This window comes from Vespula vulgaris, chromosome 6, assembly GCF_905475345.1.
Source record: "Vespula vulgaris chromosome 6, iyVesVulg1.1, whole genome shotgun sequence".
NCBI lineage: Eukaryota > Metazoa > Arthropoda > Insecta > Hymenoptera > Vespidae > Vespula > Vespula vulgaris.
In genome coordinates, this window is record NC_066591.1 from 3,201,989 (window position 1) to 3,218,912 (window position 16,924).

General features: G+C 32.8%; 1 protein-coding gene across 7 annotated transcripts in view; it reads right to left on the minus strand.

The window, feature by feature from the left end:
- LOC127064485 (lachesin) overlaps positions 1 to 16,924 on the minus strand; it is a 183,403-nt gene that overhangs the window by 105,066 nt on the left and 61,413 nt on the right. For all 7 annotated transcript variants that reach the window (XR_007781726.1, XR_007781725.1, XM_050995598.1 and 4 more), the window contains 2 exons: positions 16,576 to 16,725; positions 1,022 to 1,235 (listed from right to left, as the gene is read on the minus strand). Coding sequence is in view for 5 of the 7 variants with exons in the window: in XM_050995598.1 (XP_050851555.1) it covers positions 1,022 to 1,235; positions 16,576 to 16,725 (364 nt within the window). In the remaining 2 variants the exon portion in view is untranslated. The remainder of the gene's footprint in view (positions 1 to 1,021; positions 1,236 to 16,575; positions 16,726 to 16,924) is intronic.

Below are 16,924 nucleotides of genomic sequence, written 5' to 3' on the forward strand. Positions count from 1 at the left end.
TTCTAACCATCCAAAAAGTATCAAAGTAGAAACGTATATCTGTCTATCTATGGATCTCTAAATGTGCTGATCGTTATTCGATTAATCGTGGAAGGGTAGAACGATAACGAACGAAATCGCTAGTAAAAACTTTAGACCTGGAGGCAACGAAATGATTATTATGGACCGATTGAACGAACGAACGAACGAACGAAACGAAGGATCCAAAGAGAGGATCCGTGGGTTCAATTAAGGGACGTAGGTAAGTACCTAGCTAGCTAGCTAGCTAGCGATATAGGATGAGGTGAGTACCACGAGGACATCGTTACGACCGGCGAAGTCGCCATTATGCCACCGACAAGGACGACCCTAACGATGCGCTACCATCGTGATTTATGCCCCAACGAAAATGCGCACGCGCTCGCGGATTATGTATCTCGACCAAGTAACTTTACGGTAGAGTTCGCTTTACAAAGGGAGATTAAGAGAATAATGGATGTAACCCTTTTCTCAAACCACTCTCGATCATTCTCCACCCCCTTACTATTTCTAACGTTCCAATGCCATTCTTCTCCCTCTCTCTATCCTTCTCACCATTCCCTTCATTGTTCGTACGCTTTGAGAAATTGACTTCGTCCCGACGCTGTGTAAGTGCTTTCGATCAAGCAACTTACCGTGACATCCTTGTTTCGAGAAGCACCTTCTCCAATGTAAACTTTTATGTCATTTTATTTACTTTCCTACTAACTCTCTCTCTCTCTCTCTCTCTCTCTCTCTCTCTCTCTCTCTCTCTCTCTCTCTCTCTCTCTCTCTCTCTGTCCTCTTCTTCGAACTATCAAACTAAGTGAATCTTTCTTCTCACGTTTTCAATGAAAAATGACGAAAACTTGTTTACGGTTAGATAAGTAAGATGGGTAGACTCGTTAAAAATGACTCAACATCGGAATCGATATATCGCACCTTTCTAATATATCCACTTACGTATACTATACATCGTATATATTGAAATATGGATCGGTTGAGGTGAGTGAAAGATACTCACCTGATACCGACAGATGAACCGTTCTGATTAATGGCGGATGTACACTGACTTGACACTCGTAAAGTCCTGCATCCCTTTCAGTCGCCGATTTCAACTGTAATCGCCAATCGTTCGGGCCTTCGAACTCCAAAGAAAATCTCGAGTCGCTCGCATACGTGTCAAGGCCGATAGTAAGTAAATGAAAATCCTCGCCACGTCTTCGTACCCACGACACCTGTAACAAGATTATTTACATGAGTCACATTACGATCACAACGAAGTCATCGTTTTTTAATTTCATTATTTATCGTCTTCGATATAATCGACACTCGTGTTCAAATAAATTCATTAATTTTTATTTTTAATATCATTCTATGGTTGCATGATTAAAGATTTTATATTTTCAAAATTAGATTATATCAAGAATCGACATTTTCGATTACATCGATCTCGTAAAATATTTCGTAAGAACGATAATAAATATTCCAAAAATAAAACTTTTGCTGGTTTCAAATCGTATTGAGATTTCATGGAGATATATGTGTATGCATATATATATATTTAAAAAATATATATAGAGAGAGAGATATATACGTTTATATATGAAACACATTGAGCTACGTTATTGCAATGTAAATATAATGTAAATCGAATCTTCCGTCTCCCTGACAAGTCCTCGTGTCCTACAACGCCTATTTGAATTCAAATATCTTATTCCCTTTATGGTACATACGTATCATCGTAGATGCGTATATAACTATGTACACGTTTCTACATGTTTCTGTCTGTGCACACGTGTGCAAAGGATAGACGTAATAGAAGAAGAAGGAAAAAAGAAGAAGAAGAAGAAGAAGAGAAAGAAAAAAAAGAGTCGTCGGAGATAATTATATTTTGGTACATCGAAGGACGTAAACATCTCAACCTATTTCAAAATCTTTTTAGTAATGTCAACTTTAAGGTCACACGATATAAAAATAATGTAACATTTGTAAGAATAAATAAGAGGTAGAATTTCTAAATTTAAATATAAGTTTAAAACGATTCGAATAAATATTCGACGTAATACTCTTAATACGATACACGTGAAAAATTGAACACGAGTGAAAACATCAAGTGAAAACACGAAGCGAAAACATCAAGTGAAAATATGGAGCGAAAACGTGCGAAAAATTTCTTTAAAAAAGAAATAAAAAAAAGAAGAAAAAAAAGAGAGATGTGTAATACGATTTGAGATAAAATAAAAACAGATATAAAAACAGAACGACCTCGATAAAATGCGTTTAATTTTTGATCGAAGAAGGGCTATTTTTAGACAAAAGAAAAAGGGAAAAAAAATAAAACAGGAAATCACGGAAAAAATAATGACTTGAGTTACAACTCAACGCTAAGTCGTTAGGAAGTACCTTCCCTATATCAAGATCATGAAGATCTTTTGGTAGTTTGAAAACAAGCCGTTGGCGATTAACCGAGGACGCTTAACGCGATATTCACAGTCTCGAAGTTGGACGTTGAGAGAAGTTAAAGAATCGTTAGGCGTTACACAACTGGTGCGATTTGAGAAACGTTACTGGTCCTATATCTTTGAAAGCATCCGAGTCTTGAACACTAGAGAGAACGACAGAGAGAACGATAGAGCAAGCGATCGAGAAAGAGAAACAGAGAGAGACAGAGAGAGAGAGAGAGAGAGAGAGAGGGAAAGAAAGTAAGGAAGGAGACGCTCGTTTGTCTTTATTATAAAGGACTTAGCAACGAATAATTACATCTTAGAAAAGTTTCACGTCAGCATGGTACTTACTACTTTGATTCTACTTTTTAATTTCAATCTTTACCTTCGTGCAATCGTCGTTTGCCTTCTAACAAAGAAAATTTATATACGATATCTCTGAGAGATTGTAATAAGTCGATATATAATAATATACATACGTATGTATATATGTTAGTAGTATCGTACGAGTTTCTAATTCTAAGGTGATGAATGCGAAAGAAAAATACGTCTAACAGAAGTTATTTTTTATGAGTACGGTATACAGGAGTAACGATGTTGGCTCTGTTTTATTCTACGTTTTTAAATTTCCCTGAGAGATTTTATAGCCGGACTATGAATCATATAACGTGTATGAATCATTGGTTATTTTTGTTTGTTTCGCAGGATTTTTTTTGTTTGTCCTTTTTTCTCTTTTTTAAATAGAAAAAGAGAGATAGAAAAATCGTTCAATTGATTACAAATGAACGGTATACAAACGCAGGTGTTCGCATGTGCGAACTATTGAAAACGCAGCTGTCGTATTGCGCATAAAGCAACGCAACGCTTACTATTGCCTAAGGAATAATAATAATTAAGATCGCAATTAATATTAGAGATTGTTCGAGAAATGAATTGTTGAAATAACGTTGTTAACCTATAAAGCTTTTTCACTTTTGTAATAATTAATTAAATATTACAATGAAACGTTAATATAATAAAATTGATTTTTAATGGATAACTTAGAAATATTCATATACATTCGGATGAAAAAAATTAATATATATATATAATTATTGAAATTGCGACAATTAACGCAAGAACACGTATAAATAGAACGCACAGATTTTAATTAAAACGAAATATATTGAGAAATATATATATTATCTTCGATTATATTGAAAGAAACGAGAAGAAAGTTAAAATTGAAGCTTACCTTACACGTTCTCCTACGATACTGACTGTTAGGAACGAACTACGACTCTCGTGTTAAACAAATTGTAGGTTACGAAACACAGAGGTCATGTAAGAACAAATAGGCCACATCGTTGTATACAATTTACGATAGACACGTGTGTTTCTCTTTCTTTCTCTCTCTCTCTCTCTTTCTTTCTCTATTTTTCTGCTATAGAAAATATTTCAATGAATGAAAATATTCCGATGAATAATACAATACAAATACAGTACCTATACACATGTATACATTTACGTTTCGTTCTAGGAAACTTACGTCAGAGGACGAGGCTCATTGTTTGAACTGAAAACAAATCGTACGTGTTGGGGATTCTTTGACTATCTAGAAATCTCAGAGTGAGATACTAGATAGACTGTTAAAATATCCAAAGGGTTTCCGAGCGAGCAAACGACTCTGACTGGAAACCAAACGACTCCATAGAGAATTTGCCAACGTGACTCCAATGTGCCGATGTACCAGAAATGTACCCATGAAATAATTAAATCCCTTACAATAAATATATCTATGTCAGAGGGAATAAGAATTACGATCGAGAAAATGATAAGAAAAACGAGGGCAAAAGCGAGTAAAGTACACGAAAAGGAGAGTTGGGTGAAATTGGTGAGGGTAACCCTTTATTACGCGACCCTCTGTTTACAGTTCGCCAAATAACGCTCAAAAGATTTCCTTGCCCTCCGAAATTAGAACGAAGAGGTTTCATTACGTTCCCTTTTTCGTTCCAACAAACTCCACGTTGATCTTCAAACAACCAGGTAACTTTTATATTTTCTTTTTTCGTTTTCTTTTTATTTATTTATTTATTTATTTTTCCTTTTTTTCCTTTTTTATTACTCTCGTCTTTTAACATACGATGAAAAACGATATGACGATGACAATGGAAAAACTAAACGAGAAAATATCGTTACTAATCGAGAATAGACAAATTTATTTGTTAGTAGATACGAATAAGTTTATGTACTTTATATATAGATTGAATGAGAAGTATCCAGAATGATTTTAAAAAATCAATTACTCTTTCTTGTTTTAAGCTAATTTTTGTAAAATATTGTAACAAAGTTCTTAAGCTTGTGGTTATACAATCCGAAAAGGTATATAAATTAAAGAATAAAAATATGGTATCGAAGAAGTATAACTCTTTTTTAAAATTACTTAGAAATTTTTGGCCGACCATGTCTATACATATACATACGTATGTATCCATATATTTGAAATTATGTTACAGTCATTTATTAATATTTTATAAAAATATTTATCAGTAAAACAAAATATATTTATATGTATGTCATATGAAAACATTTGAATTTGCTCTCTTTCTCTCTCTCTCTCTCTCTCTCTCTCTCTCTCTCTCTCTCTCTCTCTCTCTCTATCTCTTTCTCTCTTTCCCTTATATAATCAAAATTAAAAAGATTAATTTGATTATGGTATATAAAAAATAACAATGTAACTACTAGTAGAAGATGATGCTACCTATTGATGAAATACTAATCGACAGAGCTATTACACATAGAAATGATGTTGCCATCCAGTCAAAATGGAATTCACAAATTTATTTTATCTACATTAATATATCGACAAGTGAACTAACGAAGCATGGCACAGTGATACGCTCGCGCTCCATTCTCGATAGTTATTTAACGAGTGACCGACGACTCGTCGCATGAAGTACGCGGACACGACAGGTGCTTTTTCGTATTTTTCAACGGGCCAAAAACGTTTCGAGACTCGTTTATGTGATCGTCCAAATGCGTACACGAGTGGAATCAAAAAATGAAATGAAAATGTGCAGCGATGTGAATTGGAGACTATTATGGTTTTTTTCTCTCCTTTCTTTTTTTCTATTCCTATTTTTTTTGTCTCTTTTCCTAACATACATACGACTCGTGTATGATTATAAATATTTCATTAGTATTTTATTCGAACATGTAATATAATAAATTCTATGTTGATAACATATTAAATATTTTATATACATACATATATATATATATTATAAATAAAATAAATAAATAAATTTCTATAAATATAAATCTAATGAAAGTGAAATATTTGTGAGATTAAGAATTGAAGAAAATTATCATAATATTATTTAAACATCGTTTTAATCAAATTATCATGATTATTATTGAAAACTTGATGGGTATAAATTGTGCAAACAGTTCAATGTCCTCTTTGTATTTCGATCGATGGCAAACGATTCTCGTTTGAAAGGCTTGAAAATTCGAATACGTTGAATTTCCGGGACACTTTTCATCGAAAGCGAAAAACTATGGAAAAAAATCGTTAATACCGGTAGTAGTCTGTTGGGAAAATTCGTCGATATGTCTATACGAGACACGACAATATCGCGATTTATGTATTTACATTTCACCCTTTGATCAATACACGCTACGTAAATGTTCCTGTTTATTTTATCCTATCGCACTTTCACGCGCGCGTCGGCGCGACCTACGTCGTGTATTTGCCCAGCATTTCGAGTTTTTCTCGTAGACACACACACACACATACATATACGTGCGTATGTGTGTGTATGAGTGTGTGTGTGTATATATATATATTTTATATATATATATATATATATATATATATATATATATTATATATACGATGAGACTATGATTCTCGTCTACTTTTTTACGAAGAATAAAAGGGATGACATGGTGAGCCCTGTCACAATTTTGCGACATTTTTATGCAGAATTTTTCATGCCAAGGAAAGAAGAGAAAATTTAATAGGATTTTCATAGTATACGGAATAACAGGATAGAAAAAAAACTACAATGATTACCAAATTTGTCATATCGATTTGTTTAATGTAAGTTTATTATCACATCAAATGTTAATTTTCAAATAACAAAGATGTGTAACCACGCATCTTTTCAGCATATCCAATTTTTTAACAAAAATATGAAATCAGAATAGAAATCAATATCAATATAACGAAAATAGATTTATATACGATGGTGTAATAAAAAATAAAAGTACATATTTTTATAAATAACGAAAAAATAATATTCATTTGTACATATTACGAATACAAATTAAAACTACAACCAAACTATCGAATTTTCCAAAACGAAAAAAAATAAAAAGTGAATATGAAAATCGATATTATACGGTATAATAGACATTTTTATTTAAGTCTTATAAAAAACATTTTTTTAATATTTATATACATAGATACGTATCAATATCGACAAACGTATTATATTATATACTTTTATCTAATTTAAACTCGATAGAACATTAAACGAAATTATTTATGCCTTTTGCTAAAATTTATTCGTTTCTAATCAAAACAAGTTATCTACTCGTTCTCACTTAATAAAAAAAGAGACATAGGAAAGAAGAAGAAAAAGTAGAAAAAAGGAAGAGAATACGTAATGAATAAAAAAAGAATAAGAGATATGAGATGGTCAGTCAAATTTGACCGTTCCACCTAGTAACCTCTCGATCTTTTTATTTTCTTTTTCGGCACGAAGAATAGAATCTCGTATGTACGTGACGAGAAGCGATACCAACCTCAAAGTTCCGAGCACGAACCACAGATAAACAAAGAACAAAGAAAAAAAAAAGAGTAGAGAAAACGAAAATAAAAAAGAAAAAGAAGATGGAAAGAAATAAAGAAGAAGAAGAAGAATAAAAAAAAGAAAAAGGGAACGGAATGACGGAGACATAAAAGATATCAAGAAAAAGGATAGCACGTAAAAAGAGAGATAGAAAAAGGAAAAAGAAAAAGAAAAAGAGAGAGAGAAAGCTACGCCCCCAACTTACATCAAACGATATCATCCTGCCTAATAATGTTTGTTCGTTGCTGCTAACATTCGTGATAAATCGCAATCCTCTTTAGATCAACGATTTGGTGCACGTGATTGACACATCTTTTCTCTCTTTCTTCAAGATTTCTATAGATTCTAAAGACGAATTCCATTCTAGAACGATAAAGCTCAATCCTCGCGAGGACCCATCGAACCGAAGATCGAACGCGTATTTTTCTCTTTGCTTGGCTCTTTGTGAAAAAAAAAAAAAAGGAAAAGAGAAAAGAAAAAAGAACTTTCATTCGATTCGTCCCTTCGATCTCATCGAATTGCATTCTGCTCAACTAGAGAATAAAATCGAATTTTTTTCCTTTCGAACAAAGTGAAAGGACACTTGAATTTAATATAAAATGTATAGCGATTAGTATGTATCTAGATTGTAAGCGAATACTCTTTGTAATGATCGCGTTCCAATAGCATTACTTTTTTCTTACTATCGATCCTCATGTAGAAAAATTTACAGGAAATCGACTGTGTTTAATTTCAGTCAGAAATAAATCAAGATATTCTAAATATTCGTATAACGAAAGAACGACGGTACTTGAAACGATAAAGAAAATTTTTTTAAGGGGCGGTGAATAGTTAGTAGGGAGTTGATGGTGCCGTTAGAATCTACGTCTATCTTGAAGGTTCTTTAGAAAATTTAAGCCACGATGACCTGTTTTCCCTGGTGAATCGGTCGATAGCCTAGAACTACTTCTTCGGAAAACTTTAATTAGCTCTTCGATCTTATTGACGAACTACAGGTAAAGTTCGGTTCAGAGAGACGTGGATGGCTACGATATGCCATGGTTGGTTGTGTGGTTGTGTGATCGCGGCCGTTACTGTACTAGTGACGGTTCTACTGGCGACACCGCGACGAATAAGAAGAGGTGAGAGGGAATTGCACGATAATGGATAAAACGGGTTGAAACTGTAGAGGCGGAAAACAATTAATCGAAAAGAATTCAAGCGTATGCTAGGTCGAAAAAAGTAAAGTGAGGAAGAAAAAGGAGTGAGTATTGGCTCAGAGAATTCAAGTTTTTTTCGAGAGAATGTCTGATAACAAACAGGAAGTTCATTTCTTTTCTTCTACTTATTCCTGAAATAAAAAATGGAAATGGCTCTTTCACCAGAGAAAGAATTCAGAGAAGGAAAGCTTCGAGTTAACGAATGTCTCTCTCTCTTTCTCTCTTTCTCTTTATCTTTCTCTTTTTCTTTCTCTTTCTCTTTCTATTTCTCTCTTTCTATCTCTTTCTCTATTTTCTCGCTCTGTTGAAACGCTTAAATCCTACCTCCATGACGTTCTTGCCAATTCCTCGGTATTAACTTTGTAAGTACGAAGAAGGTAATATATTACGGGTCTAAGAAAAATTCTATTACCTTATTAAGATCGAAGCTTTAAGATTGTTCCTTTAAGAAGTTACGAAATATACTTGTTATAGTAAAAGATTTATAAAATGATCTTGACTCAGACAGATTTCATCTTAACAAGAATTTAAATCTTAATAACAATCAAAACTATCTTAAAAAAAAACATTGTCGATATTTCGAATCATCGAAGTATTCTAAATTTTACATCGTACAGATATTTATTTACGAACTTAATTAAAAACCTATATTAATAATCAATATATCTCATTGATACGATACTATTATTTAATAATTCTTAGATATACGATACTTATTAATTTTTTTCCCCTCTATTACGTCTCTATATTCCTTTCTAATTTTCTTAATAATAAATTTTGGAACTTTAATAATTCCATTGATATCTCTTTTAAAAGATTTATTTAATTTTCTTTTCAGCTCTCACAAAGTAAAGTACTTGTTATTAAAACTTATCAAATAAGTTTCGGTGCTTGTTATTATTATTATTATTATTATAAAAAAAAAAAAGAAAAAAAGAAAAAAAGAAGAAGAAGAAAAAGAAGAAAAAGAGAAAGAAACAAAGGAAGAAAGAAAGAAAGAAAGAAAAGAATAATAAAATTTAACCATCTTTATTACCCAAGCAATGTTACCTACGTACTACGAAAATTCGTCTCTCATGGAATCACATTTCCCACAAGTATATAGGTATATGTACATACATATATTCAGCGACCGTACGGAATATCCCTTCTGATAGTTGCCGTGGCTCGAATCAGCCGGCACAGAGGCCGTACCGGCACACGTTTGCATATGCATCAGGCACTCGCGGCCGCGATTTTACGGCGCAAAGTCTGCGCGTCTCCTCATAGATAGTTACCTCCATCCACCAGTATGTGGTATCTCATAACTTAATAATTCGGCCAGACTGTACAAACGAGAAACGCGACTCTTAATACGAATTGCTATTTGAACTATTCGGTGAACGTTATGTTACGAGAGAGAGAGAGAGACAGAGAGAGAGAGAGAGAGAAAGAGTGATTCAAAGAGATAGGCAAAGAGGATAAAGTGAGATAGACATACATATTACGTGTATTTATATTATAATGTGCGAATGTGTGAGAGAGATGGAAGAATAAATTACTGGTTTGCGATAGAAGACGATGTAGAATTAGAGTTTGCATTTTGAATGAAAATATGCAAACTCTCATGGAATTTGCAAAAATTAGAGAGAGAGAGAGAGATCTTAGTTCGAATAATCGTATTATAAATAGCTTCGGTCGATCTAAACTTTGATCGCTCATAGGATGTAATTTAACTATCAGATTGAATATAATAGTTCACGTCTGCCAATCCTATTTTTCTCCCAAGATCGACGATCAAATTTTCTCGCTATAATTGGAACAAGCGGCGCCAAATATATCGAGAATGTTTTCGCAAACAATCGGCTAGGGTGTTTAAAAAGAAATGACGTTTACTACGAAAGGATATTAACTTATCTGTTTCTATTTCCTTTTTCTTTTTTTTTTATATACAAATGCACGTTATAATATTTTAATCAACGATGTCAGAGAAAGAGAGAAAGAGAGAGAGAGAGAGAAGAAAGAATGAGGCAACAAATATTTGTCTATAATTGAAAGTTTTCGAAATTTTCCGAAGAATGTTAATATGTTTAAAAATGGGATGGTATGAGTTGAGGAGTTTAAATATTATCAAGAAGTATGCGATAATTTCTTTTTGAAACTGACACGTCATCTAACTCGTAAGAAAGTTGATGAAAAGAAAGAAAAGAAAAAAAAATGAAAAAAAATAGGATAGAAAAAATAGAAAAAAAAAAATCCATCGGAAAGATGATGGACTGGAATAACACGAAGATCGACTTTGTCGGGCTTAAAGGAAACTTTTACGTCACTCTCTCTCCCTTTCTCTCTCTCTCGTTTTCTTTATGAAAATCCTCTGAACCGTTATATAAGTTGGAACGATCTTGAGATAATTACAATTTACTGATACGAAGTACCGGACTTTCCGCCTCCATTTTTACATTATCGGCTTCGATGATAGCGAGAATATATATTGCCGTTGGCAAATCGCTCAACTATGATTAAACTCGAATAACGTCGAACGTCAGCTTCGACTATTAAAATTCTCAAATTTTCCTGCCGCATCTTGTCTCATACGCTTGAAACGAATTAAACGTATAAATGGAAAAAGAATCGATTACGACGTTGTATCGAACGAGATGTAAAAAAATAAGAGAAAAAGAAGAGAGAAACAAGAAAATAAGAAAGAAAAAGAAAACGACAAAAAGTATACCCTTTTCTGTATATCCTGCCTCTGTATTTAAACCGCAGTAGAGAAAAGAAAAGAAAAAAAAAAAGAAAGAAAAGAAAAGAGAGAGAGAAAAAAGAAGAAAAAAAGGTCAAAATCACACGATAGTGATTTCGAACACCCACGCGTTGAGAAAATACTGGAGAACGTGTTAAATCGTTTTCAAAATGTGTTCCATTTTTCCGTAAGGTTTTCAAGGCGTCAGGTGGTATCCGACCTGAAGATAGTGAAATTACTATCGAACAGGAAGCAAACTCACCGGCCAGTAAGTTCATTCACATTTGTTCGATCAAAGAACAGAGTAAGGTACAGTAGTAAGAGACTATCTCCAAAGCAATTCGATGTAAATGTAAAATTTCTAAGAAAAGAAGCAAGATCCTTTTTGTCTCTCTCTCTTTCTCTCTCTTTCTCTAGCTCAAGGAATATCCTTTCTATCACAGGTTTCTTCAAGAATGACATTCTCTGTTCTCTACTTTTTCTTTCTCTCTCTCTTTCTTTCTTGATAAAAGACAAGATCTTTTGTAACGCAAAAAGAGAAAGAAAGAAAAAAAGAGTGAGGAGGAGGAGACAGAAAAAAAAGAAAAAAAGGGACAAGTAGGATATGACAAATCTGAAAGCGACGACGTCCTCCCGTCAGGGAATAAAACGAGGGGAACTCTGAAGATGGTTCTACGTAAAAGTGGCCCTGAGCTTAAATTAATCCGCCGACAAACACAGATACCGAATCCTCTTTAAGCGGGGTGCGATGACGCGCTTTCCAACCTCTCTTCTCTATTCCCTCTTCACCCTTCATCTCTCTCTCACTCTCTCTCTCTCTCTCTCTCTCTCTCTCTCTCTCTCTCTCTCTCTCTCTCTCTCTCTTTCTTTCTCCCTTTTTACTGTAGCCTTACGCTCGTATCTTTTCTTTTAAGAGCCCTCGAGCCAACCGGCTCGTAGTACCTCTCTCTCTCTCTCTCTCTCTTTCTCTTTCTTTCTTTCTCTTTATTTCTCTCTTTCTCTCACTTACTCACACTCTCGAAAGAACGTCCTTGTGCTGCACACACCTCGGTTAGAAACGTTTCTATATCATTCGTAGGCTTCTCAAGGTGCTATTTATGTCCTTCAAAAAACGCTCTAACCGAATATTCTGCATCAGCAAAATGTTCATAGAAAGAAAACTATCTATCTATGTATATGGTGCATAAACGTCTGGGATGTTGAAATGCTTTGCAAGAAATTGTTTATAACGAATTGTTTATTATAAATTGTTATATAAGTTGCTTAGACGAGAAAACAGTCATTCAAAGATTCTATAACTTACTTGGGAAAGATGAAAAATTGTTTATAACAAATTGTTTATAACAAATTGTTTATAACAAATTAGTCAGAAAAAAAAATATTGTTCTAAGAATTTATAACTTACTTTAAACTCTGAAATAATATGAAAAATTGTTTATAACAAATTGTTTATAACAAATTGTTCATAATAAATTGTAAAATGAATTTATTAGAAGAAAAAACAATTCTTTAAAGATTTTATAACTCCTTTCCGAAAATATGAAAAATTGTTTATAACAAATTGTTTATAACAAATTGTTTATAACAAATTGTCCACAACAAATCGGATAGAGAAAAAACAATTTTTTTTTAATTTATAATAATTTTATTCTGAAATAATGCGAAAAATTATTTATAACAAATTGTTTATAAAAATTGTTTATAACAAATAGTTTATAACAAATTGTTCATAATAAATTGTTAAATAAATCCGTTAAACGAAAAAGCAATCCTTTGAAGATTCTATAACTTACTACACTCGAAAGTAAGAAAAATTGTTTATAACAAATTATTTATAACAAATTATACATAACAAATAGTTACAACAAATTCGTTGCACAACAAAACAATATTTTTAATGCTTAAAGTTATTTTCAAAAAAATATAAAAAATTTTTTTCAACAAATTGTTTATAACAAATTGTTTATAAAAATATAATTATAACAAATATCGCATGAAAAAATAGAAAAAATTTTGCCCATTAAAATGGTATTTGTTTGAAATTTTTACGATTTGTAGTTCACGAGATATACCCATATAAATAAAAGATAGGTTCATTGACTCATTGACCTATATAAATTCATTCAAGAAGTTCATTGACACAGTGACCTATATAAATTCCTGGAATTTACGCCACCAATCAGCTGTGTAACGTAAATACTTTTTACAATCGTACTACTACGAACAGCTGTATTACGAATTATGAATGGGAATATTTCAAAAGGCTATATCTCCTGAACGGAGAGTCATAGAAACGTGAAACAAAGACCATTGTAAAGGGAAAAATTCCCTCTTTCTATTGATACTCTCTATTACCATGAAATAACAAAAATACAATAAATGATATTAATAATTATCTAAAATATATAAGAAACAAATGTCAACGAAAATGGAAAAGTTACTTTGATATCTACAAACATGATTTATCATTATATCTCGGTATACTCGAAACAGCGAAGATAACTAAGTTGCAGGATAAACAAGCTCGACTCACGTATATGTACGTAAATAATTCGGGGCCGTTTCTCTTCACTCACAATTAGCGTCGTCGCGGGTTACTCGTTAAACTGATTGCAGAAGCGTGGAAGAGAAGTTTGAGAGAGAAAGAGAGGGAAAAAAAAGAGAAAAAGAGAGAGAGAGAGAGAGAGAGAGAGAAAGAGAGAGAAAGAAAAAGCAAGGATCTAGATTGGTCGAGTTAAAAAGTTTCTTTTTTGATGGCAAAAACCGTGCTTGCAACGCGACAAGAATTTTCAGCATATTCTAATGAGGAATCACATGCCAAAGTATCTACCTTTAAACTAACGTGACTGTTCAGATTCATTGTCAGTATCGATAATAAGACAACGTCGAATTTCTATCTTTCTTCCTTAAAACACGATCGAGTTTCCACAGTGTTATAACGTATTACCTGCACGTGTATTTACGTGTTGGAAACTCTCTTTCGTAGTTGGCAGGGAACAAAACGCCTGGAACAACAACAAGCTCCTGCTTGGTGCTCCTTCCAGCATGGAACTAGTTAAAGTTATCTTCTTATTAACATTATTGATCGCAACAGCGTTACAAACGCTCGCTTTGTTAGAGTTAACGAACTTGGAAATTCGTAGGAAACTTTCAAGTAACCTCCTCGTCGTCCATGTGGAGCTGGAGGTTCTCTTTGCACTGACTCGCAAGAGGACACGCGCGAGCCTCCGAAAATTGGATTTATCGTAGAAAACGGATTTTATGTTATCTCAATGACGTTTTCTCGCACAAACAGAAAAAGAGAAGGAAAGAGAAAGGAAGAGAGAAAGAGAGAGGAAAATATAGAAAGAAAATGAACATTTCTCAAGGATTACGTTGTTGCATCGGTCATGTCCGAAACATTACGTCGAACGTATTATAAGAAATATCTATCATACAAAAAAAAAAGAAAAAGAAAAAGAAAAAGAAAAATAAATAAATAAAAAGAGAAAAAGAAAAAACGAACGTGACGTGTGGTACACTTGGAAAAATGACTTTCATAGATTTCACGCGAACAAGAGGAGGCTAGCTAGCTTCGGCTCCTCGAAAAATCCAAAGTCACTCGACGATGATCATTTTAAAAGCGAAAGAAGGGTATGTCGATGCCGTTGAAAACACTCCAGCGAATGCAGGCGTTATTCTCTCTCTCTCTCTCTCTCTCTCCCTCTCTCTCTCTCTCTCTCTCTCTCTCTATCCATCTCTATCTCTCTCTCTCTATCTCTCGTCTAACCGTACGGAACAACTTGTTTGGTCGATTTACCGTTGTCCCACTTAGAAAGATTGAATTCCGAGGACCACTACGGCGAACGAGCAAAACGTTTCACGTTCGTCGCTCGTAGACAGCTTCGAAAGCGTGGCAAGCTTCGCTCGGATTAGTAAATGCTGACAACGATTTATGGACATAACTATAAGATAAATGCAGTGTACACACGTATATAGATAACGTACACGATTACGTTTTCATATCGTACGAAATGATGTTCGACGTTTCCTGGAACACTTTCCTCTCCGCAAATTTTGTATACCAATATTTTCCTATCTACGATTAATCTGTAAATTTTACTTCGGAAAAATATAAATGGTTATGTATTTTTGTTATGATATTCTAGAACTTTCCAATATTATATGGAAAAATTGTGATCTCCATCGCTTTTACGATATTATCAATACAAATATGAATTTTTTAATATAATTCAATTTTCATACTTTGTATGTAATACGATTATTGACAAATAAATAGATAAGATGTCTTTCTTTTCACAAATTCTCACAAGTCTCCTTGATTGTACGAAACAAAAACAATAATAATAATAAACGAAATCAATATCCGATTAATAATTCATAAATGTGTTATTTATATGACAATTAAAATTTTTAATATTCATATTAAATATATAAAACAAAAATACGAGAGAGCAAAATTTTCAAATTAATTGGACAAATTTATTTGAAATTTGAAGCAGCTCTTTCGGATAAATACAAAATTTGGTTTACTGTGAGAAAGAAAAATGAGAATATAATACATGTCGCTATGATAATACGTTGAAACCGCGGAATTAACATGGAAAATATTTTCAGCCAGGATTTACTGGAATTTACTTCGGGAGAATTCGGGAAGTTATGTGCTTGCGCGCATGTTGACGTCGAAAGGGAGATAAGGGACATAGGATTACAGTGTTGGGTGTTGAGAAGCCAATAAGGTCTTGATGGGATAGCAGAAAAGAAGATTTTAAAAGAATATTTTTAAAACAAATAAATGCGACAAAATGCAATCAAGGGAGTAAGGTAAATTAAAATAAACAACACTCGAATCATTATAAATTAAATGATAATTATAAATTAAAAACGTTGAATATATTAACACTCCTATTTCAACGTTCTTCTATTTCGATTATTCATAGTTATCCTTTTCAAAATGAAAACTCGAACATAGCAGATTTTACATCAACAAAATTATTCTAAATTAATTTGAATGAACAGGAATATAACACGCATTCAACATTTTTGGAAATAATATTTCGAGGAAAAATACACTTTCATTTTAAAATTATTTTAATCAAATATTATATGAGCCATCGGTGGTTTTCATTTAAAATAAATGTTCGAAATAACTTCAAAGAGTTGACTTTCTCTCTCTCTCTCTCTCTCTAAATTCAATGTTCATGTTATTTACTCCCTTTTTTTCATTTTATTTTCTCAATCACCCATACAATAAAAAACTTAAACGATCTATAAATTGTTATCAATGAAAAAAAAAATAAAAATAAATACATAAATACATAAATAAATGAACAAATAAATAAATAAATAAATAGAAATCACATCGCGCTTACCTTCAAATTCTTTTGCAAATTTTGCACTCTACAGTGCATGTGTACTTGAGCTCCTAACTGCACTGTAATGTTGCTCTCTGGATCTTCGAAAAACGGCCTTGGTTCGGGCGTTGCACTGATCTCGGTGGCAAAACTGTCCACTTCGTACACCTGCAAATTAAATCGAATGCAATTACTCACACAAACACATCTACACGCGCGAATACAGACACACACACACAGACGTGTTGCAACATTTATAGAACATACATGTGTACAAGGTATTATATACACATTTTATAATCGAATAATTTATATTTTAAATAAATATTTATATCGAATAATATTCCTTTAATATTTCCATTTTTTT